The sequence below is a fragment of the Budorcas taxicolor genome, chromosome 23, assembly GCF_023091745.1.
Source record: "Budorcas taxicolor isolate Tak-1 chromosome 23, Takin1.1, whole genome shotgun sequence".
Taxonomy (NCBI): domain Eukaryota; kingdom Metazoa; phylum Chordata; class Mammalia; order Artiodactyla; family Bovidae; genus Budorcas; species Budorcas taxicolor.
Genome location: NC_068932.1, coordinates 18725982 through 18748402, shown reverse-complemented (window position 1 = coordinate 18748402; position 22421 = coordinate 18725982). Strand labels below are relative to the sequence as shown.

The 22421-nt window shown below is 52.4% G+C and overlaps 1 protein-coding gene across 5 annotated transcripts in view; it reads left to right on the top strand.

The window, feature by feature from the left end:
• The window catches only part of CRTAC1 (cartilage acidic protein 1), a 151668-nt gene that overhangs the window by 116422 nt on the left and 12825 nt on the right, over positions 1-22421 (top strand). For all 5 annotated transcript variants that reach the window (XM_052660772.1, XM_052660773.1, XM_052660771.1 and 2 more), the window contains exons 6-11: positions 7025-7159; positions 10070-10215; positions 12750-12886; positions 16340-16422; positions 17260-17360; positions 17938-18106. In XM_052660772.1, the coding sequence (XP_052516732.1) occupies positions 7025-7159; positions 10070-10215; positions 12750-12886; positions 16340-16422; positions 17260-17360; positions 17938-18106 (771 nt within the window). The remainder of the gene's footprint in view (positions 1-7024; positions 7160-10069; positions 10216-12749; positions 12887-16339; positions 16423-17259; positions 17361-17937; positions 18107-22421) is intronic.

Here is a 22421-nt window from a genome sequence, read left to right as displayed (position 1 = left end):
GACAGGAGGGGCTGGTGAAGAAGGAAGAGGCGCACCCACCAGAAACGCGGCCCCAGGGACTGGCCCTCTGGACTTTAATTGCGACTCCCGGTTTTTCTGATTGAAACAGCTGCCTGCCCTGGGCTGCTCAGGGAAGCAGGGGGGTTGGCCTGGGCATCCCGGGCTGCAGGGCGGACAATGGTGAAGCCCACACCGAGCTGTCGGGCTCCGCGGAAGGGGGAGGGGAGGCATCCTCTCCAGACTCCCGATTCCGCCGCCGGCCGCCTCTCTGCTGGGTCACAGTGCCATCTAGCGGCCAGCGCGCCCGCTCTCGGGGGACTCGACGGTCCCTGGAGGGCGGCGTAGCCCGAGCCTCCCATGCAGAGTTGCGCAGCGGGAAGCCCACTCCCTGGTGGTTCCTGGTTCTCCTAGCCCCGCCTTCCCCAGCTGCCTGCAGCCTTTTGTAGCCTGAGCTGCCCTGCATGGGAATCCTAAGAACTAGTTCTCCCCATGACCGAGAGCCTGTCAGGAACTCGAGGGAACCAAGAGTTTTGCCGCCGCCTCTATGGCCCCCCAATGATCTCAGACATGTCCCCAGGCCTCTCTGAGCACCTTAAATTAGCCCTCTAGCAGAGCTGCTAAGTAGCCAGGATCTGGAGCCAGAGTGCTGGGTGCAGATCTTGCTTCCACCATGTCCTGCCCAGGCAATAGAGAGCAACTTATTAACCTCTCTGGGCCTCAGTTTTCTTGCCTGCAAAATGGGAATATTAAAAGAGGTACATATAGGGCATGCCTGGCACAGGGCCTGGCACACAGACAGTACATACAAGTGTAGCGGACATCAACACCCTCCAATGAGGTTCTGACAGAGGGATGCTGGTCATTTCCTGAGTGTAGGGAGCACAGCCATGTGCTTTGTTGCTTAGTTGCGTCTGATGCTTTGGGACCCCATGGGCTGCAGCCCGCCAGGCTCCTCTGTCCCTTGCCAGGGGATTCTCCAGGCAAGAATACTGGAGTGGGTTGCCATGCCCTCCTCCAGTGGATCCCAACCCGTGGATCGAACCAGGTCTCCTGCAATGCAGGTGAATTCTTTACTGTCTGAACACAGAAGGAAGCACAAAGCAAGCAGGACCAGCCCCTGCCCTGGAGGTATTCTCCATGTGTCTACTCGGCGTGTCCTCCAGGGCTCAGGTGTGGGCATCTTTAGCCCTATTCCCACTGGAATCCATCTATTTTCCCTTCTTCCCTCTGGACCCAGCCTTTCCCCAGCCTCTACTTCCTCAGAGGACCTCTGCGATTTGGCCTCACCCTTTTAGGGAGCATCTGTCCAGGCTGCAAGGTGATGATTAAAGAAGCCTTGAAAGAAATTTGGAAAGAAAATGAAGGTGGATTTACAATGTTGGGTGGAGAGTTTTGCTGTTGGCTGGGAGCAGTGTAGAACAAAGCAGCGGGCAGATCTGATTTATAGAAAGTCATTATTGGAGGAGACAGAGATGCCTAAAGCCCAGCTGAGGCCTTCTGGCGGATCCCCACTAGCCAGCTCCAGAGAAGGGGCAGTAGCCTGGGGACCTCAGAGCCTCCTGGGTTCCCAGGCGGGTGCTAGCCTTTCGGTGGGAGTGCAGCCAAATGTGTCAGCTGGGGACAGGCAAGGCTAGAGTGACAGACTCCTCAGCCAGGGCCTGGGACCCCCGGGGAGCGCAACCACAGGCCTGCCAGGGGTACCCAAAGCCCCAGCCAACAGAGTGTCAGATGTATCAGATGATTGACAAGAAGGGACATCATTTTTTTATTTAAAGCAAGCACAGATGTATTACAGAATACAAATGCAGTCTTGGTATGCATTTTCTTCAGCTAAAACAACTGAGTTTTATTTTAATGTCGAGCTTATTATGGCTGGACATTCTGGGGCTTTATCAGAGTACAGACCCCTCTTCTAGGGAGAGGGAACTCGAGTAGAAATGTTTGAGAGCACCCTGTGGGGAGAGAGTGGCTCTGAAGTCACTCAGGCATGGGTCTCAGCTATGATCCATTGCCCCCTAGCTGAGACTACGCCTCTGCGAGCTTTGGTTTCCTCACCTAGAAAATGGTGAGGTGGGTGGATCACACAAAACCTAGGACACGGGACTGAACCACAGAGCATCTCTTCCTGCCCCTCCTTGTCCAGCCCTCTCTTCTGAAATAGCTTCTTCCAGCCCTGCCTGGGGGCAGGGCAGGGGAGCACACAGAGGAGAAGGACTTCGCTCCTGCACCCACCAGGTGCCCACGGTTTGGAAATCCCCACCCAGCAGACAAGTGATGGGGGTTGTCCTCCTGCCCCTCCCCACCCCCTCAATCTTCTTCAGGGACAGGCTGGAGGGATTAGGGACGAGTGGGAATATCCTTGTCTAACACCCTCCATCCTGGCACACTTGGAACACTTCCAAGCGCCTGGATGGCTCTCACAGGGTCAGGGGTAGCAACACCAGCCCCAACACCATATTATTGTGTTAGAAGCTTCAGGAAATTTGGGCTGTTACCATCCTGTCCTTTTCACACCCCCTTCTCCAACACACACACACACACACACACACACACACACACACACACACACACTGTTCATTCCTCCACCCCTTCATGTACCACTGCTTTGCTACTCTTTTAATATCTTGGACGTTCTTGGCAGCCTGCAGGCCTTAGCATCCATTGGAATCATTAATCAGCAGAATAATCCCACAGGTCCAAGTTCCTTGTCTAATAGCCTCACTGCAGAGCCTCCACGGTACGGACTGTGAATGGGCCCAGGAATCCACTCCCAGCCACACTTATCCTGAGGTCCGGCTTGGAGGATGCCCTGAGAAGGAGAGCTGGGAGGAGCCTTGGAGACCTTCTCACACCACCCACACACCATTTCACAGGAAGGGAGACCAGTGCCTGGAGGGCACACTCCCCAAGTTCCTGCCACTCCAGGCAGTCCCTGGAGGCTCTTCCTTAGCACAGCGAATCCCCTGCCTCTTCATCCCAGCCCCTCTGCTGTACTGTTTGGGGTGGTGCAGCCATGCCCCCAGCTTCCTACAACCACCCTTTGCCTTCCCCACCCTCAACCATGAGGGCTGCCCTCATGTGGTTTGAGAGATGGATTGTTGTTGTTCAGTTGCCCAGTCTTGTCCGACTCTTTGTGACCCCATGGACTGAAGCACGCCAGACCTCCCAGTCCCTTGCCATCTCCTAGAGTTTGCCCAAGTTCACGTCCATTGAGGCGGTGATGCCATCCAGCCATCTCATCCTCTGATGTCCTCTGCATCTAAATTGGACTTGGTTCTGTGTCTCCCAAGTGTAGGGTTCAGAGGTTTAGGGGTGCAGTTCTTAAGGGTGAGCAAGGCTTGCCCCATGGGCACAGAGCCACAGAACTGGTCATCAAGGGGTGCCAGAAACCAACCAGAGAACGAGGGGTCCACAGGGAAGCATTTTCCCCTTGATCCTCTCTCCCGCCCAGTCTGGTGGGCAGAGTGAGAAGCCTTCAGGGAGGGGTGGGGAGGGAGCCGCATTCATACTCAGCAGCAGAACAAGGAGGTCTTCGAAGCTTGAGAGTGTTAGCAAAATAAAGGGATATTATTCTCCCAGCAGGTGGGAAATAGAGGCACTAATGAGTCTGTGGCACTTGACGTTTTTCCAAGGTACCTTCCAAATACCAGCTCACTTAATACTTATGACAGCCCGAGAAGGGGTTATTATTATCAGTCTCAAGTTATAGGTGAGAAGCCAGATGCCTGGAAAGGCTCAGTGACATGCCCAAGGTCACACAACTCGAACTTCCTCACCACTCCCCGATCTTTCCCACCACCAATGCGCCTCTCTAGCCCCAACTGCGGAGCTGCATGCCTCCAAGAAAACATTCTGGCCTCAAGTATAAATTGATGTAAAGTGGAGTTTAACTCCCTATTGGGACATCATTTTCCAAGGCTGAATAAAGATGTTCCTAACTGCCCTGGGGTAGTCCCATAGGGTGTGTGCTAAACCTCAGAGGCCACGAAACAGGATGGGTATGACAGAGAAGACGGGGCAAAGTCAGGAAAAGAGCTATGGGAGAGGGCAAGGTCTAGGCAAAAGATACTTGCTAAATAACGGGCCTCTGTCATTGACCAGGCATGGAGTGGGAGGGTCAGGCTACGCTTAATATGAATGGATTTTATTGGTCTGAAGAGCCCTTACACGATGGACCTGGGAGTAGCGTTCCCCTTTCGGCCTCAGAGAGGGGTGCAGGTACCTGGCTGCCCCTGCTTCAGATCTCCTTAGACCCTCCATCCTGAGCCTGCTACGGCTGGTGCCCAGGAGGCTAGCTCCCTGTCAACTCACATGCTCCCCAACTGTATGGTGAACTTGCCAAGAAGGAGTTGTGGGTAACATCTCTGTTATGGTCCAGTTGCCATGGCAATAAATTGTCACTAATTAGTAGTGTGGTTACCATGGCAATTTTCTAGTAATTACAGGTTACAAATGGTGCAAGGCTTCAACCCAACCCAATTAGTTAATTAGAAAGATTTAGAAATTTGTCCAAGAGGGAAATAACCTGCTTCGGAGAAAATGAAGGGAATGTGTCACAGCTTGGGAGTCAGAGGCAGAGAGGAAACTGGAGGATGCTGGAGCGGGGGGAAGAAGGATGGAGTTGCAGGGCAGCAAGTCCTGGAGCCCCACCTGGAATTGTTAGGGGTCCAAACAAGATGGAGGATTTCTCACCAAAGTCAGCTCCTGGGCTGGAGTCTGGCAAGACAAGGGCAGAACCAGCAACCACTTAGCGGCAACTCCTTGAACGGGCAGAAGAGGTGCCCAGGTAGTGGCCTAGCACCCTCCTTGCTGAAAGCCCCATGCATGGCTCTCCTAATGAAAATGCCTGGCCTGTGCAACTTGGGTGACACGCCCTGAAAGCATTGTGGATTCAGGGGCTCTGTTTTCATGAGGCTTGGGCTCTCCTTGAGAGTTAATTAGATGACCTGGGAGGAATCAGGAGACACAGGGCCCAGAATGTGTTAACAAGGAGCCCCGCAATGACCCCTGTAGCAATGCCATTTGCCCCAGTCTGTTCCCCTGCCCCCAAAGCTGGCCCCTGGTGGGCAGGCTCCACAGGTGAGAAAGGTTCCATGATTTCCTCCAAGGACAAATCTCAGAAGAGAAGGGCCTGGGGACCAAGAGAACCTCCATCCCAAATTCAGTTCAGTTTAGTCCCTCCGTCGTGTCCGACTCTTTGCGGCCCCATGGACTGCAGCACGCCAGGCTGCCCTGGCCATCACCAACTCCTGGAGCTTGCTCAAACTCATGCCCATCAAGTCAGTGATGCCATCCAACCATCTCATCCTCTGTCGTCCCCTTCTCCCACCTTCAATCTTTCCCAGCATCAGGGTCTTTTCAAATGAGTCAATTCTTCACATTATTCATAGCAGAAACCTCTGCCTTGTCTGGAGGTGGGCTAATGAGGGGGCTTGGCTCAGCATCACTCAGGTCCACTGAGCTCTCATTTATTTATTTTTAAAAATCACATTCTTCTGAGTGCCCTAATAAACTGCTGTTATTGTACTGAACAGCCCTTCAGAGCGGTACTTTCCAAACATTCCTGTGCACATAAACCACCCGAGGATCCTGTTGGGTGCAGGTCCTGGTTGGGTGAGTAGGCGCCTGAGATTTTGCATCTCTGACAAGCTCACAGGTGACACACCCGCAGCTGGTCCACGAGGCTCTAGGGCTCACAGAGACCTTTCAGAGCATTTGATCCTCTTAGTTTTCTCACCTCATTTGATCCTCTCAAAAGGCCTGAAAGAGAAAAGGCAGGGCACACTATCCGCATTCTATAGATGAGAATACGGAGGCTAACCAGGCAGCATGAATTGCCCAAGGTCAGAAAAGCCAAGCTGGGACTAGAACCCATGGCCTGGTCGTTGTCAAGCTATTTCCTGCCCTGAACTTGGGGTGGGGGTGGGGCAGAGGGAAGGCTTTCAGGGCTTTATTTGAAACTCATAGGTTGGGGGTGGTTTGTTCAAGACATCTTAAGATTGAGCTTGGTGACATGTCCACATCGATCTTGGGCACTTCAAACCCTAACATAGGGCTGGTTTTCTTTCTTTTTGTCCTTAAAAATATATATACTTTATTGGATTTTTTCCTTTCAAACTGCAGAAGCAATTCTTGTTGCAATAAGCCAAACAATACAGACATTCCCCAAAAAAGGCAGCCAGTGTGAATAGCTCAGGGTGTGGCCTTCCCCACTTTTTCCAAAACTCAAGAGCAAGTTTGCACAAACATATATTCAGGAATATCATTTGTTTTCCTATTAAAAATAAAAACAGGATCATATGATACTATTACTTGGCAAATTGCTTTTTCATTTAACAATATGTCATGGGCATTCCTCCAAGTCAATATTATGGATCTACACAGTCTTTTTAGCAGCTGCAGACTAGGCCGTCATATGGATGCACTGTAATCCGTTCAGCATCCCTGTTGATGGACAGGCAGGCAGGTGCTCGCATCTGTTTCCTACATCAGTCTAAGCAAATGAGGCCTCCTTGTACCTGTGCCTGGAACCTATTTCTCTAGGTCCTTAGAATGGGGACACAGCCAGTATCATGACCAGCATACATGCAATCAGGGTAAGGCACGGGGCTGTCAGCAAATCTGTGACTTAATCTAAATGCTGTTGGCAGAGGTGAGTTTAGGAGTGGAATTTAGTCACCGAAGGGAAGGGAAAGCTCTACGTGGTGACCTGTGTTCCTCAACTCAGGGACTCATTCCATGGGCACTAAGTGACTCTATCTTGCTCCTCACTTGCCTCACCAGCAGTGCAGCCACCCACCACGTCGGTTTAGGGAACTGTGAGCCCAGCTCTGGGCTCCAGGAAGCATCAGAAATATCAGAATCCCCCTTCCCCAGGCTCCTTGTGGCATCACCATCACAGCTTCTCTAGGGCCCGCCCCCCCCCCCCCCGCCCCGCCCCGCCTGCCTCCAAGGCCTCCCCCATCCTCTACGTGGGCCTGGGGCTTTGATTCTTCCACTTAGTGAAGGTCAATGTCCTCTCCAGGGGGCCGGGGCGTCAGCGTGGGCCCCATCCTCAGCAGCAGTGCCTCGGATATCTTCTGCGACAATGAGAACGGGCCCAACTTCCTCTTCCACAACCGGGGTGACGGCACTTTCGTGGATGCTGCGGCCAGCGCTGGTGAGTGCAGCCTCTGCCTGTGCCCCCCACCCCCACCCCACAGGAGACTCTGGGCTGCCCTGCTCCCTCCAGGCCCCACAGGCTCCAGGGAGAGAGGGACTAGTCACCATCTGCACAGCTAATGTTGCGTGTCACCTGTAATCCCACATCCGTTTTAAACATTCAGCTCAATCCAGTGACCATTAATTGAACCCCTGCTAAGTGCCAGGCTGGTGCTAAGAGCTGGGGACCCTGACTTGAATAAGATCACCCTACCCAACTCTCACGCCCTATATACAAGGCACTGATGATCTAGAGGGGGAAACAGACAAATAAATGAATAGCTATAATAAGAAGCAGAGTAAAATCCACCCAAAACAGTATTCCAGGCTCCCAGCTCTGCTCCCCTTTCTCCCGTTGTGCTCACCTGTCCTCTGCCTCAGGGCCTTTGCACCTGCCAGTTCCCTCTTCCTTCTCTCCCTGCAGAACTTCTATTGGTCCCTCAATATTCATTCAGATATTGTCTGTGAAGCCTTTCCAGCCTCCCTATGTGCTGCCTGGCTGAGACTGGACTCCCCCTCCTCTGTGTTCCCACTGCCCTTGCGAGTACCACTCACTCAGACTCCTACACCACGGTGACCATCTGTCTGAGTCTGCAAGGACTGGGACACATAATAAAAGCTTGTGGACGTAATCAGTCTGCCCTTCAGCTACTTCTCCCCACCTGGTACCTCCCCTACGCGCCTTGCCCAGGAATGGGAGGTCTGATTTCTCCTCCTCTTAGTATAGCGACAAGCTCCAGTCTCTAGGAGAAGAGGGGAGCGGGGATGTAGACACATAGATCAAAGGTCCTACAAGCTCCAGCTAGTGCTGACAGCTAACATCCAATCCCTGAGCAGGTACCAATCCATTCTCTGTGACAACTGCCCTTCCAGCGCTCTGCTCCAGAGTTCCCATTTTGAACACCCCACCAACGCATCCTTGCAGCTGATCAGCTCCCCTTATCTCCTTCTCCGGGCAAAGGTAAAGGTGGAGGCAGCTCCCTAGCCTGTCTTCCCACCCAGCTCACCTGCTGTACACTCCAGCAGCAAATTTTCTCATTGCTGAGAAATCATAAAATGAAGGGGAGGTGGTGGTGGAGAAAACCGAGAGGACTTGATAAGGTGTTAAAGAGATGGAAGCAGAGGTGAGCAAACAAGTTGGAGTGGGGGAAGGTATCAGGCGGGAAGAGAGAGAAAAGGTGCTAGGCCCGTAATTGAAAGTCAGAGTGATTGCAGGGGTTTAACAAGACATGTCAAGAGGGCATTCATCACCCAAACAGATGCTGCTCTGAAGTGCAGCCTGGCACCGATTATTCCTGTGAAAGGGAACCAACTCCTTGTCAAGGTGCCTTGTAGACAGGAGAGAAATGGGCCAATGCAGAAGGCCACCAACATTAGGCCTGGGGCGTTTTGTGGAGAATTAACAGGGTATTAATCCTAGAGGTTGGGGGTTGCCCGCATTCTTTTGAAAGCCCTCTTTCTCAAACCAGGGTCTCCCTGCCTCTTCTGCCTGACCCCAACCCATTCTCCAAATCCCTCCCTCCCCCAAGAGGATGATCAGCCTCTAAGGCTCCCAAGAAGGCTTCCCACCTTGCCTTCTCCTGGCCCCCATCTCAGGATCTCCATGTTCACAGCTGGCAAGAGCTACCTGTGTCCTGGGTCCGTGATCCCCACCCCCCATCATACTGTCATTTCACCTGCCAATGGCAGTTTGTCCTCCCAAAGACTCAGCGTGGGTGTTTAGAGCTGGCCTCCTCTGCATCTCAGCTGTGCCCTTGGCCTGAGGGACTGTGTCTGCCAGGGGCAGCCAGGAGGTCAGGCCACCCCTCTGGGCAGAGCCACCCTCTGTCCTCCCCAGGGATCAGCTCAGTCCCACTGGCCCCTGGCAGATGCAGGCACAGCACAAACAGGTGATGCTGGACACACAAGCTTCCCCCACAGATCTCACAAGGCAAACTGTGGTTTTCTTAGTCATGGAGCAGTTATTTCCTCCGCTGTCACCGAAGTCCCTGGTTGCCTTCTGTCAAATTATTTATGTCTCTCCATTCAGTAAGTATTTACAGAAAACTGCCAGGTCAGCACAGACACTGAGATAGATGCTGTGGGAACACAGATGAGCAAGAAGACAGACCCTGACCTCATGGAGCAGACGGTCTAGTAGAAAAACTGGCCCCTGCAATGGAACATGATTCCACCTGTGATCCGCACAAAGGAGGAGAATGGGAGGCTGTTGGGATGAATACCAGGGTGGGTGGGAGGGGCTGTTTTTATGGGAGTGATCAGGGAAGGCTTTCCTGTGGAGGTGACATTATAGCTGAGAGCAGAAGAGAAACAAGGAGCCAGGTAACCATGAGCTGGGGAAAGAGCATTCTAGGAGAAGAGACCAGCTTAAGCAAAGGCCCAGAAGCTGAGAAGAGCTTGGTTCGTTTGTGGAATGAAAGGAACCCTGTATGACTGGTGCATGTGAGGAAGGCGAGATAAAGACAGATAAGGTGAGCAGGAATTTGAACTTGACTCAAGAGCACTGGGGAATCACTGAGATTTAAGCAAAAGAGTGATGATCAACTCAATGTATCCCCATGTCAGGGGTGGCCGGGGAAGGCTTGAAGTCCTCCAGGATCTCCACAGTTCTCCTTCCCCAAAGTCATGCTACCCCCAAACCAAGTAAAAAATAGTACTTTCTGGGCAAAGGCATCCTGAAAACAAGTCTCTGGTTCTCTCTGCAACCAGACGGCTTCCCCTCTTCTACCCCTGTGGAGGAATCAGGACACAATGAGGTTCATCCCTCCTGGTTGTTCTGCACACCCCCACCCCCACCCTCGACCCCTGACAAGGCGAGTGTCTGAGGAGCCTACAGGGCCGCCCTGAGGGCTCCTGCCCTTCCTCCTAGGTGTGGACGACCCCCACCAGCACGGGCGCGGAGTCGCCCTGGCGGACTTCAACCGTGATGGCAAAGTGGACATCGTCTATGGCAACTGGAACGGCCCCCACCGCCTCTACCTGCAGATGAGCGCCCACGGGAAGGTCCGCTTTCGGGTAAGAAGGGGCCTCTCTCCCACTTCCCCACCCTCTATCCCCCCGTGACTCCCACCAGGGTGAGCAGGCTCTGCAGAGCCTGGGGGCAGGGTGGCCACAGTGAAGGTGACATCCGGCCAGCCCGGGCTGCTGTGCTGTCCAGTGTCCAGAGCATGGTCATTAGCAGAGGAGAGAGAGCAGCCCCCAAGGTGGGAGTCAGGGCAAAGGCCCCATGAGAGGGGTTTCATTGTCTGAATTGGGAGCGCTTCTCCCATAGCCCGGGCCTGAGCATTTCAAATCGAGGCTCAGGCCAAGGGTACAGTGGGAGTAGGGGTCGGGGTAGGTTGAGGTCACAGAGCTCCCAACAGCTGCCCGCTCTGGCCAAATAGCAGGTGGTGGGCAAGGTGACATCAGACCCCTCTCTGTGCCCCCTCCCTGAGCTATCAATGGTCTGTGATGCCAAGAATTCTTCAGAAAGACTGTTCGGTGGCAGGAAGGGAGGTGCCACCAGGCTAATGAGCTTGAGATTGGGCCTTTCTCGGGGAAGGTGATGCAGGGCATGGGACAGTAGAGACGCTTTCCAGGAGTCAGGATGGCTCTGGAGGTATGTAGTCTTGCCAAAAACCCCCAAGGGAGCAAGAAACTTGATGATCCCAGAGAAGTCTCCAGGGACCTTCTCTCTGAGGGACCACCACAAGCCCCCTCTCTGAAGGTAGCCACCTAGGCGTGCTCAGGCCCAGCGCTCTCTCCCTGCAGAGGCTTGAGACCCAGGCTGTCTGGGTGGGGAGGAGGGACACCCTGAACTCAGGACAGCTGATCCTAGGATCTTGGGTGATTTTCATCTCTGTTCAGCTTTTTATTCTAACACAGGTTCACAATCAGGGGTGATTTTGTCCCCACCCCAGGATATTTGATGATGTCTGGGGACATTATCAGTTGTCACAGGTGGGATCAAGTGCTACTGGCATCTCTTATGCAGCAGACTGGGTGCTGCTAAACATCCTATGAGGCACTGGAGAGTCCGCAACAAAGAGTGATCCAGCCCCAAATGTCAGCCAACCCTCTCGACAGCCCAGCCCAGGTCACAGGAGCAATGCTAATAGAGGCCCCATTTATCAAGTGCCTTCCATGTGCCAGGAGCTGTGCTAAGCATCTTACATACATTATCTTGGAAGCCCAGGCATCCAGCTGGGGCAACCCCAAGGGGCCTATGTAGGTTTCCATTTTTACAGAATCAATAGAATAACGACTTCAAGGTCCTGAGGTCTCTTTGTTACCAGCTCTCGTGGCCCTGTTCAGCCCACCCTTGACAGCTGGCCAGGCTCTCAGTCAGCCTTGTGATTGCATTGATGGGGACAGCCTCCCCTCCCTGGGCAACCCAGAGCAGGCAGCTCCTTCCTGCCACCAGGGGAGAGGGCCTGAAGCAGGAGGCCTGGGGCCAAGGGGCAGGGGGCCACCCCCAGACACTCCCACGGGCCCTTCCTAGTTCTCCCCACATGGGCCCTGAGATTTAGACAGATTTCTAAGTCTTTAAAGGACAAACCCACCTGGAATGGATATTCTGCTCAGAAAAAAAAAAAAAAAAAGGTCTCCCTACACAGCTCTTCTTCTATTTAAAAGTCAAGTCCCATACACGGGACCCTTTGCGAGGTCCATCAAGGCCCTGTCAGCACTTTGAGGTCCTTGCTGGGCTGTCCTGGGTCTGGGGTCTCCTCATGAGCCCTGGGCAGAGGTATCTGATCCTGCATGTCCCAAAGTGGATGTCTCAAGGAAAAAAAAAAAAAAAATCAAAAGACTCCAAGAAAAAAGGTAATGGAGACAGCAATACCCAGCTGAAGGCCACCTCTGCCACTTTCCATGAGGCTGACAGCTGGGGCAAGGCCAAGACAGACCCCTCGGGATTCACCTTGAGCCCACTCTGCCAAGCTCTTTACACGCAGTCCTCACAGCCTGAGCAGCTATTACTTATCCCCGTGTTACTAAGGAGGAAGGTGAGATCTGAAGGGTTGAGTAACTTTCCTGAGATCACACAGCGAGTCAGCAGAGAGGCCTGGATTCAATGCACAGGATTTCCCAGGTTCCACCCAGACTGTGCCTCGGCTGTGGAGGAGAAAGGGCACACACTAGAGAGGGCCTCTAGCATCTGGTGTTGGAGCCAGGTGGTGGCCCGGCTCATCAGCTACAACAATGGGCAATTTCCTTCCTCTCCCGGACTCAGTTACCTTACCTGTGAAATGGGAACGCTCATGTCAGCCCTGCCTCGAGTGACCGGTAGGAGGGCCACGTGTGGTCCCGACCAGGGAACAGCAAGGCGCTTCCCTGGTGTGAATTTGGACTGTTCCTGTTACCTTCTTGTTCTCCTACAAGCAGCCTGGGGTTCATGTGGCCCTAAACACAGCACCCTGGGGCCCTTACGGGGAAGATGATAGAGGATGTGCTAGCGTGGGTTTTTATCTTTGCACACAAACACGCACGCACACACAGGCACACACAGGGGTGGTGGGAGTCGGCCTCTGGCCCACTCTGTCCACTGACCTGCAGCCCTCTCTCCCCAGGACATCGCCTCGCCCAAGTTCTCCATGCCCTCCCCTGTGCGCACAGTCATCGCCGCTGACTTTGACAATGACCAGGAGCTGGAGGTCTTCTTCAACAACTTCGCCCACCGCAGCTCCTCAGCCAACCGCCTCTTCCGGTAGATGCTTCAGCCCGGCTCGTGGCTACTCACGCTTCGCAGTGGGGTCAGGGAGGAAAGTTTAGGACTCAGAAGAGGAGCTCCAAGGGGAGGGAGGAGGCAGGTCCCCTGGTGAAGGAGCAGAGAAGGGGGAAGGACAGGAATTGAGTGAAAAGTTGAGAGAATGGCAGGAAGCTGGCCTCCTGCTGTTAGCAGAGGGTGGAAATGGGTGGGGGAGGGGGAAACCTGGGCAAAGTGTACACAGAAGCCAGGTTCCACTCTACCATCCAAAGGAGTCCCAGAGCCACATCTATTTGGGTGCACCCGGATGAAGCCAATACAGGTGTATTGACTATAGGACTTCTCATAACCTTAACATGACTGTGAGTATCTTACGCTCCGAGATGGATGGAGTATTCCAAATAGATTTGACCACAGGGCACTGCTTTCAGAGATTCTGCTTTTGGGATTGGCGCTCTGCAAAATATCCTTTGGGAAATGCTAGATGAGACAATTAGTGGTGGACAAGAATGAAAGCATCTGAGCGTTGCATGTAAGAAGGAGGGGTTAGATTTTCCAAGGCAGCACTTCTCTAATCGGGACCCAGAGACCACTGGTGTCAGAATCACCTGGAGTGCTTCTTTAAAATACAGAATCCCTAGGCCCAGCCCAGATCTCCCGGATCTGAATCTCCAGGGTTGAGGCCCAGACATCTGTCTTTTTTAACACATATGCTAGGCATGAGGTGATTCTTAGCATGTTGAGGTTGGAGAGCTGCTGTTGGGGAACAAACCTCAGGACCCATGTGACCTGAGATGGCCCTGTTCCTGGCCTGAAACATGCTAATGGGCCTCAGGACCATGTGGGGAGAGGAGGGTGGCCCAGGGCCTTGGATGCAGGAAATGGGCCACATCATCTGCTCGGTTCCCCAAGACCCCACCCCCTCCCCCAGGAGGGCCCCCGACTATTAATAAAAGGCAAGGGCTGTGACTAAGCGTGTTTTAAAATATAATTATTAACAAAGCATCAATCCCGACTGGCCGTAATCACCCCCCGAAGGCCCCAGATTTACTAATTAGGTGCCTCGCAAAAAGCTTATTCACAACTTCCAGATTAATTGCAGAAGATCAATTGCTCATTAACAGAGACACTGCTTTCCTTCTCTGGCTAATAAAGTGTCCCTCACCAGGTCCCTTGAGCACCAGAGAGTCTCTGTAGTCCGAGAACCCAGGCATGTCCCCTGCCCGCCTGGCCTCCATCAAATCCCCATCCTCCCTCTGGCCATCCCGAGGGCAGGCCGGCCCAGGCTGTCCACACACACGGTCACCCCCCGGGTCAGTGCGTCTGCCTCCACGCAGCAGCAGGAAAGCCACTTCCCAGATATGTGGTTGTGCCCTGAGTCCCTGTGGCAGTGGCTGGGGCCACCACTCAGCTGGCAACTCTGGAAGTGGAGCCCCCACCTACCCCACACCAAGCGGGCTTGTCACCTATGGCTGAAATGAACGTGGTGAGCTCCTTGTAGGAGTCACTGGAGATGCCAAACCTCGCTGTGCTTGAGTCCACAAGCCCTTCAGCGATGCCTGGGAAACCAGGGAACTCATCGCCCACACCAGGTGCTAAACAAGCGTGCAGGGACCCTGTTAATAACGGCAGGACCGCGGGCAGGAGCGAGGACTCTCCCGGCCAGGTGGGATGTGTGTGGTGGCACCACTTACACGCCTACCTTGCTGCTCTGTTCCCAGGGCTCCACCGCTGCACATTCCCGCTCCTTAGCTGCCATTCTGCGCCCAGGTCCACAGAGCAAGCTGTTGAAAATGCAATTCTGGCCACACCCCTCTTCCTCGTAAACCCCTTAGAAGCCCCCACCACCACCACCTTCTCGTTGACACATCCCATAGGCTGGCTTTGTCCGAGCCTTGTCACTCTCCATTTCCCGGTTTGCACCTTAGGGTCAGACACCATGAGCTTCCTTCAGTTCTAGGCTGGGCCAGGCCTGGACTCAGGCTGCCCACATCCTCTGCCCCTCTTTCTCTTCTGAGTGACATGGACATCGTTCTGGTCTCAGCTTTGTTGACCTTTCCACTGAGAAGCCTGCCCTGGTTGCCCAAATCTGGGTGAGTTTGCCCAGCTCTGCACTGGAACTTCTGGGCTTTCTCCCCCAGGAACCCTTATATGCATTGTCACCTGAACCCCAGGGTGTCTCTGCCCAGTGGTGACAGAGGTTACAGGACACAAATGGCCAAAGGGACCGTGGGTGCTAGCAGGCTGAGGCATGCACAGCTGCAGCAGGCCAGCACACCCCACAAGGACACTGCCAGGCATGCTGCTCGCTGGCCAGGCTGCACACGCGGGTGTGCTCCATGCAGCTGCCATGTGTGGACGGAGGACACGTCCCAGGGTACGTGCTCTAGCCTACACCCACCCTGCAGTTCTACCAGCCCTCTCTGCCATCCAGCCCCCAGAAGCTCCAGCTCAGGGAACCCTGGCCTGCTCCTAAAAGAAAGCACTGGCCATAGCACAGCCCTCTGGTGACCCTGTGATTTGAGCAACAAGCCCCACCTGCAGTGTGTGGGGAGAGTGATAAAGATCCCTCCTGGTTCTTCCCTGACCCTGACCCCAGAACTGCTCCACACAGCCAGGGCAGAGCACCCAAAGCTGCAAGACCCTAACGAGGGAGAAAAATTGGAGAGGAAGCTCAAGGCCATCATCAACATTCAGCTCAAAGTGCAAGAAGAGCAGCATTTTCACAGTGGGCTTGTCTACAGCAAATATTACCGTGATTCAGAATGCAAAATAGAACCCCAGCAACCCAAAGGGACCCTTCCCTCTCTTTTGCCTCCAAAATTCCTCCATGCAGGCCACAGGCATGCACTTGGAGCTTCCTGAGAACCAGGCACTGTTAGACGCTGCAGGAGATGCAGAGAAGAATACATGGTCCCAGCCTGCAAAGAACTCAGTCTAACTGAGGAGATAAGATGCATTCATACAGAGCTTCAGCCCGAGGCAGAAAGGGATAAAGGCCAGGAAAGTGACAGAGGCAGAGCAGGAAGGCACTGCTTCTAGCTGGACGATCAGGGAGGGTGTGGAGGAGGTGGCACTGGAGTGGGGTGGGACGCTGTGTAGCATCCGGAACTCGAAAACCCAGGGCCACATGAAGGAAAGTGAAGGTCAGTTGAAGGTAGCTGCGTCCCTGCCCCTTCTCCATCCATCACCTGCCCTTCCCCAGGCTGTCTATAATTCATCCATTAGAGAAGGAAAAATCAATATTTACCAACATAAATTAAAACCCGAGAAAGGCACGGCCAGGGTGTACACAGGGTCCGTGAGCAGACTGGCTCTGTCGGTGTGCAGGTGGCGGGGTCTCAGGGTGCTCAGAGCACAGAAAATGGAGTTAGTGGACTCCCAGGTCCAGAGGGCCCACTGGGGCTTTGCCACGTGTGGTCATCCATGAACCGCCTTTCTCCTCTCCTGCAGCGTCATCCGCAGGGAGCACGGCGACCCCCTTATCGAGGAGCTCAACCCTGGCGATGCCTTGGAGCCTGAAGGTCGGGGCACAGGTGAGGACACCTGAGGGCTCCAGCCTGCTCTCCTCCAGCTCAGTGCTGCCCTTAGCAGGGATGCTGCAGCAAGCCCCATAGCCTGGCTTGTCCTGTCCCCACCCTCCCTGAAGGCTGAGATCCCCGGGGTGGGAGCGGGGAGGGGCCTGGGAGTGCCAGGCTGGAAGCAGAGGAGGGAAAGGTCCATTCTCCCAGCCCCAGGGCTGTGGGGTCACAGGCGTGGGCAGCCGTGGGCAGCCATGGGCAGTAGTGTCCCTGCTGATGCTGTGCCGGGAGGGGAGTTAAGCAGAGGCTGGGGGTCCTGCAGTCTGACCCCTGCTGGCATTCAGTCTGGTGGCAGAGAAAGAGCACTGGATCAGGAGGCCTAAGACCCGGCCCTGCCATTGCCATTGTCTTGGAGAAGGTGCTCCATCTTCTGGGTCTTGTTCTCCACACCCATGAAATGGGGATAACTGCACGTGCCTTCTTCATGTCTCTGGGTTGTAATGAGGACGAAAAGGAGACTAGTATATGCAAACACGTGATAGATTGATTAAAAAAACCTGTGCACATGTCTATATTGTGTGTAACAGACCAGACAGAAGCCCTCATCGTCCAAGTTGTTTGTACCCACACTCTCCTTGCAAAAGTCCAGGGGAAGGAAAGGGACCTCCACCCGATTTCCACACATTCCTATCACGAGCAGATATTAGAAGGAGAGGAGCTTCATGGTCCAGCCGTCATGGCCCAGTGCTGTGCTCCTTCCTTCACACTCAGGGTGTGGACTGGCCCAGGTTAGGAGCCCTTCTCCTGTTGGTCTCCTGGCCGATGGCCAGACTGAAATCTGTGCTGTTGCAGGGGGCGTGGTGACCGACTTCGATGGAGACGGGATGCTGGACCTCATCTTGTCCCACGGAGAGTCCATGGCTCAGCCGCTGTCCGTCTTCCGGGGGAATCAGGTGTGCCTGGACCTTGGGACCCACAGAGCCCTGCCTGGCATGCTCCCCTGGGCCTGGGATGAACAAGAACAGAGGAGCCCCGGGTGCTTGTTTGACTAGAGTGGCAGGAAATGGACATCCCAGGGAGGAAGCGGATGAGTTCCCAGACACTCACTAAGCCCCCAAGAAGGCTGCTTCTCAGAGAAGTCTTCTGCCCCTCTCCTTCCACTGGCACGTCTGCAAAAAATGTTTTCCCTGAGCCTATTTTTGGGAAGATCCCCTGGAGAAGGAAATGGCACCCCACTCCAGTATCCTCGCCTGGGAAATCCCATGGACAGAGGAGCCTGGTGGGCTACAGTCCACAGAGTTGCAGAGACAGACACGACTGAGTGACTAAACAATAAGACAAAATTGGCTTTCCCTGCTCTTTCCAGAGCTGCTCCTGGCAAACTTCAATCAGTCAGCCTGCCTTGCTCGCCCTCCCTGCCTGGCTCCCTCCTCCTCTCTTTCCTCTGCCCCTTTTCTTCTCCCCCTCTTCCTCCTCTGATCCTTCCATCCACCCGGCTGATGCCCAGACCTGTGCTCCTCCCCGCTACAGGGCTTCAGCAACAACTGGCTGAGGGTGGTGCCACGAACCCGGTTTGGGGCCTTCGCCAGGGGTGCCAAGGTCGTGCTCTACACCAAGAAGAGCGGGGCACACCTGAGGATCATCGACGGGGGCTCAGGCTACCTGTGCGAGATGGAGCCCGTGGCTCACTTTGGCTTAGGTGAGTCAGGGCTCAGGGGTAGGGGGGTTTGGGGAGTGCCGTGATTTCTTGTCAGGGCAGTGGGATGCAGGGCTCTGCAGAGCCCACTGAAATGCAGGGCTCACAGCCTGAGCATCTTCCAGGTACCACCAGCTACTGGAGGGAACCCTGCTTTGAGATGAACCTGAACTCAGAAAGGAGGTTCTTTATGCCCCACTTCTTGCTGGGGTCCCCATCCCCGTGCCTCTGACAAAGCAGTTGACCTTGGGGTCAGAGTATTTAATTCTCCATTTGTTCAAGGCTATGGCCTTGTTCTTCAAACACTGGCTACACCAAACCTATCCACACCAGCTGCTTCCCCAGATGCCTGGGTATTGGTTCAGTAATTAAAGTGTCTCAGCAAACCCTGGGTGCCTCCTCTTAGCTAGAAGGCTTGGGAGAAGCATGGCGGTGATGCCATCCCCAAGAAGGTAAAAATAGGTTCTTGACTGGGAGAGGGGGATTGAAAAAACTTCTACTCTTTTATGTATGTATATATATGTATGTATGGGATCCCCAGGTGGCTCAGTGGTAAGGAATCTGCCTGCCAGTGCAAGAGACACAGGAGACATGGGTTCAATCCCTGGGTCAGAAAGATCCCCTGAAGAAGGAAATGGCAACCCACTCCAGTATTCTTGCCTGGAGAATCCCATGGACAGAAGAGCATGGTGGGCTACAGTCCATGGGGTCACAAAGAGTCAGATACAACTGAACCACTGAGCACTCACACATGTATGTGTGTACAAATATGTATAGTATATCTGTGTGTATACATATATATATAACATAAACAGATACGCAGTATACCTGTGGTATTAATAAAATATCACTATACATCTATTCAGTTCAGTTCAATTCAGCCGCTCAGTCATGTCCGACTCTTTGCGACCCTATGAATTGCAACACGCCAGGCCTCCCTGTCAATCACCAACTCCCGGAGTTCACTCAGACTCACGTCCATCGAGTCAGTGATGCCATCCAACCATCTCATCCTCGGTCATCCCCTTCTCCTCCTGCCCCTAATCCCTCCCAGCATCACAGTCTTTTCCAATGAGTCAACTCTTCACATGAGGTGGCCAAAGTACTGGAGCTTCAGCTTTAGCGTCATTCCTTCCAAAGAAATCCCAGGGCTGATCTCCTTCAGAATGGACTGGTTGGATCTCCTTGCAGTCCAAGGGACTCTCAAGAGTCTTCTCCAATACCACAGTTCAAAAGCATCAATTAGTATAGCTAAAGTAACAAAAGTTACAAGGCCAAATACTGGCAAGGATGTGGAGAAGCTGGATCTCTCATTCATTGCTGGTACATCTACTCTGGAAAATAGTTTGGCATTTCTTTTAAGACAAAAAAAAAAACTATACTCTACAACTACTATGAAAGTCGCTCAGTCTATAAGACCCAGCAATTGCACTGCTGGGTTTTATCCCAGGTAAATGAAAACATGTCCACGTAAAAATCTATGCCTGATTGTTCATAGTGACTTTGTCTCTAATAGCCCAAACTGGAAACAGCCTCAACGTCCATCAGTGGGTTAATGGGTCAACAAGGTGCCATCCATTCACACCATGGAATATTGAAAAGTGAAAGTCACTCAATCATGTCCCCATGGACTTTACAGTCCATGGAATTCTCCAGGCCAGAATAGTGGAGTGGGTAGCCACTCCCTTCTCCAGGGGATCTTCCCAACCCAGGGATCAAACCCAGGTCTCCCATATTGCAGGAGGATTCTTTACCAGCTAAGCCACTAGGGAAGCTTACTCAGCAATAAAAAGGAATGAGTCATTGATACATGCAGCAATTTGGATAGCTCTCGTGTGTATCATGATGAGTGGCGGGGGAGGGGGGCGGTGAAGTCAGTCTCAGAAAGTCACATACTATTGATTCCATTTATATAATATTCTCAAAGTGACAAAATTATAGAGATGGAAAATAGATCAGTAGTTGCTGGGGGTTAGAAATGGTGAAAAGGGGAGGGGTGGGTATGACTTTAAAGGGAGAACCCCAAGGAGGTCTTCATGGTGATGGAGCCGTTCTGTGTTTTGATCGTGGCGGGAGCTGCACAATTCAACAGGTGATAAAAACAAACAAAGAACTTATACACACACATCATGCCAATGTCAACTTCCTGGTTTTGATGTTGTATTATAGTTACATAATGTATATGTAACATTAAGTATATGGGGGCAGCTGGATGAAAGGCATACAGAACCACTCTGTACTATCTTGTACAACTTCGTGTGAATCAATAATTCTTTCAAAACAAAGCATTTTTAAGGAAATGCACTAAGGAAGGGAATTAGGGGGGAAAAAGTCATAAAAGGTTTTCTTGGGGAGGAAGCACAATAATGGAAAAAGTATTGAGAAACACCACGGGGTGGGGGATGTGGGCAACAGTGTCGTTACTAAAACACGACGATTAAGAAAACATTTAAGGAACATCCCTTGGCAGTCCAGAGTTAAGAGTCCGTGCCTCCCCTGCAGGAGGTGCAGGCTCAGTCCCTGGCTGAGGAACTAAGATCCCACATGCCATGCGACATGGACAAAAATGGAAAATAAGTATTAAAAAAAAAAAAGAAAGGAAACCATCTGAGTCAAATGGTTCAAAATTAGATACCCTCCCCCTTATGTGAGCACCTCATGATATTAACATAAAAAGAATAGGCACTACGGTCTCAAATTAACAAATATATATGTGTATGTTCATATTATATATACGTCAAATGGGCATAGAAAAAACTAAAGAAAATGCGAAAAGTGTGAACAGTGGCTCTCCTTGAGTGGCTGGATCCATATGGTAATTCTTTCTTGTTCTAGGTGTGGTGACATTTTACTCATATTATTTCACATCATCCTCATGATTACCCTTTGATATGGGCATGATTTATCCCCATTTTACAAATGGGAAACCTGAGGATCAGAACCATTAAACATTCCCCAGTCACATAAATGGCAGAGCCGAGATTCAAATCCAGACCTAACTGGACAGGTGATTTTTATTTTCTTCCATACTTTGTCTTCAGTAGTTTGGGCTTCCCTGGGGGCTCAGACGGTAAGGAATCTGCCTGCAATACAGGAGACTCGGATTCAGTTCCTGGGTCAGGAAGATCCCCTGGAGAAGGGAATGGCTACCCACTCCATATTGTTGCATGGAGAATTCCATGGACAGAGGAGCCTGGCAGGCTACAACCTATGGGGTTGTAAAGAGTTGGACACGGCTGAGTAACTAACACTTCACTTCACTTTCATATTTTGTGTATGTGTGTATGTGTTTTCCAATTTTTATAGGCAACACATAATATTTATGTCATCTGAAAAAGAGGCATAAATATTTAGGGGACCCAGGGCCTGGTTATATGAGCATTTTCTCAGGCTATTTCACCCTGGGTGGGTCAACCCGAAGGTGGAAGTCGATTCCTTTTAAGGCAGCCATTTACTTTGCTGGCCCTAATGGCACAGATGACTTTTATTTTATTTTATTTTATTTTTAAATATGTATCTATTTATTTATTTGGCTGCGTCAGGTCTTAGTTGCTACACGCAGGCTCGTTCCCCAACCAGGGATCAAACCTGGTCTCCCTACACAGAACACAGAGTTTCAGCCACTGGACCACCAGGGAGGTCCTCGGATGACTTTTAAATACATAGTCCTCTCTTACAATATAGTAGTAGTCGCCGTTAATCAAGTGCTTAGTGTATGCCTGACACTTCTAAATGCTTTACCTAAAATACCTTATTCCAGTCTCACCACAGCAGGATGAACTAAAAATCATAACCCCATTTTACGGGTCCAGCAACTGAGGCTGAGATTAAGTCACACCTCCAGAAGATAGGGAGGACTGGACTTGGACCCCATCTCCTTGAACACCACAGTCTGGGGTCTTAACCACCATGACTTGACTGCCGGACTCCCATAGCTGTTCTGTGTACAGCCAGCCAGGGTCCTGCTCTGCCCCTTTCTCACGGGACATCCGTGACCCCTCAGTTACCAGATGACCCAAGTGAGCCCATCCATACCACGGTGACAGCCATGGTCTCACAGGTGGGATATTTATCCAGATATCTGGCTTGGCTATCAACCCACACCCCATTGTACAGATAAAGAAATTGAGGCTCACAAAGCAAATCAATGTTGAGGCCAGGACTGCGGCTGGGTTCTCCTTCCCCTCTCCCCTTGAGCTGCCTCTGCTAGTTTGAGGTATGTCTTATGCGTCTTATTGGGCCTCTTCTCTGGCCGGTGTCTGTCCCTGCCAGAATGGACCTGCTTCTTCAGCTGGGAAGCCTTGGCAAGATCATTTGA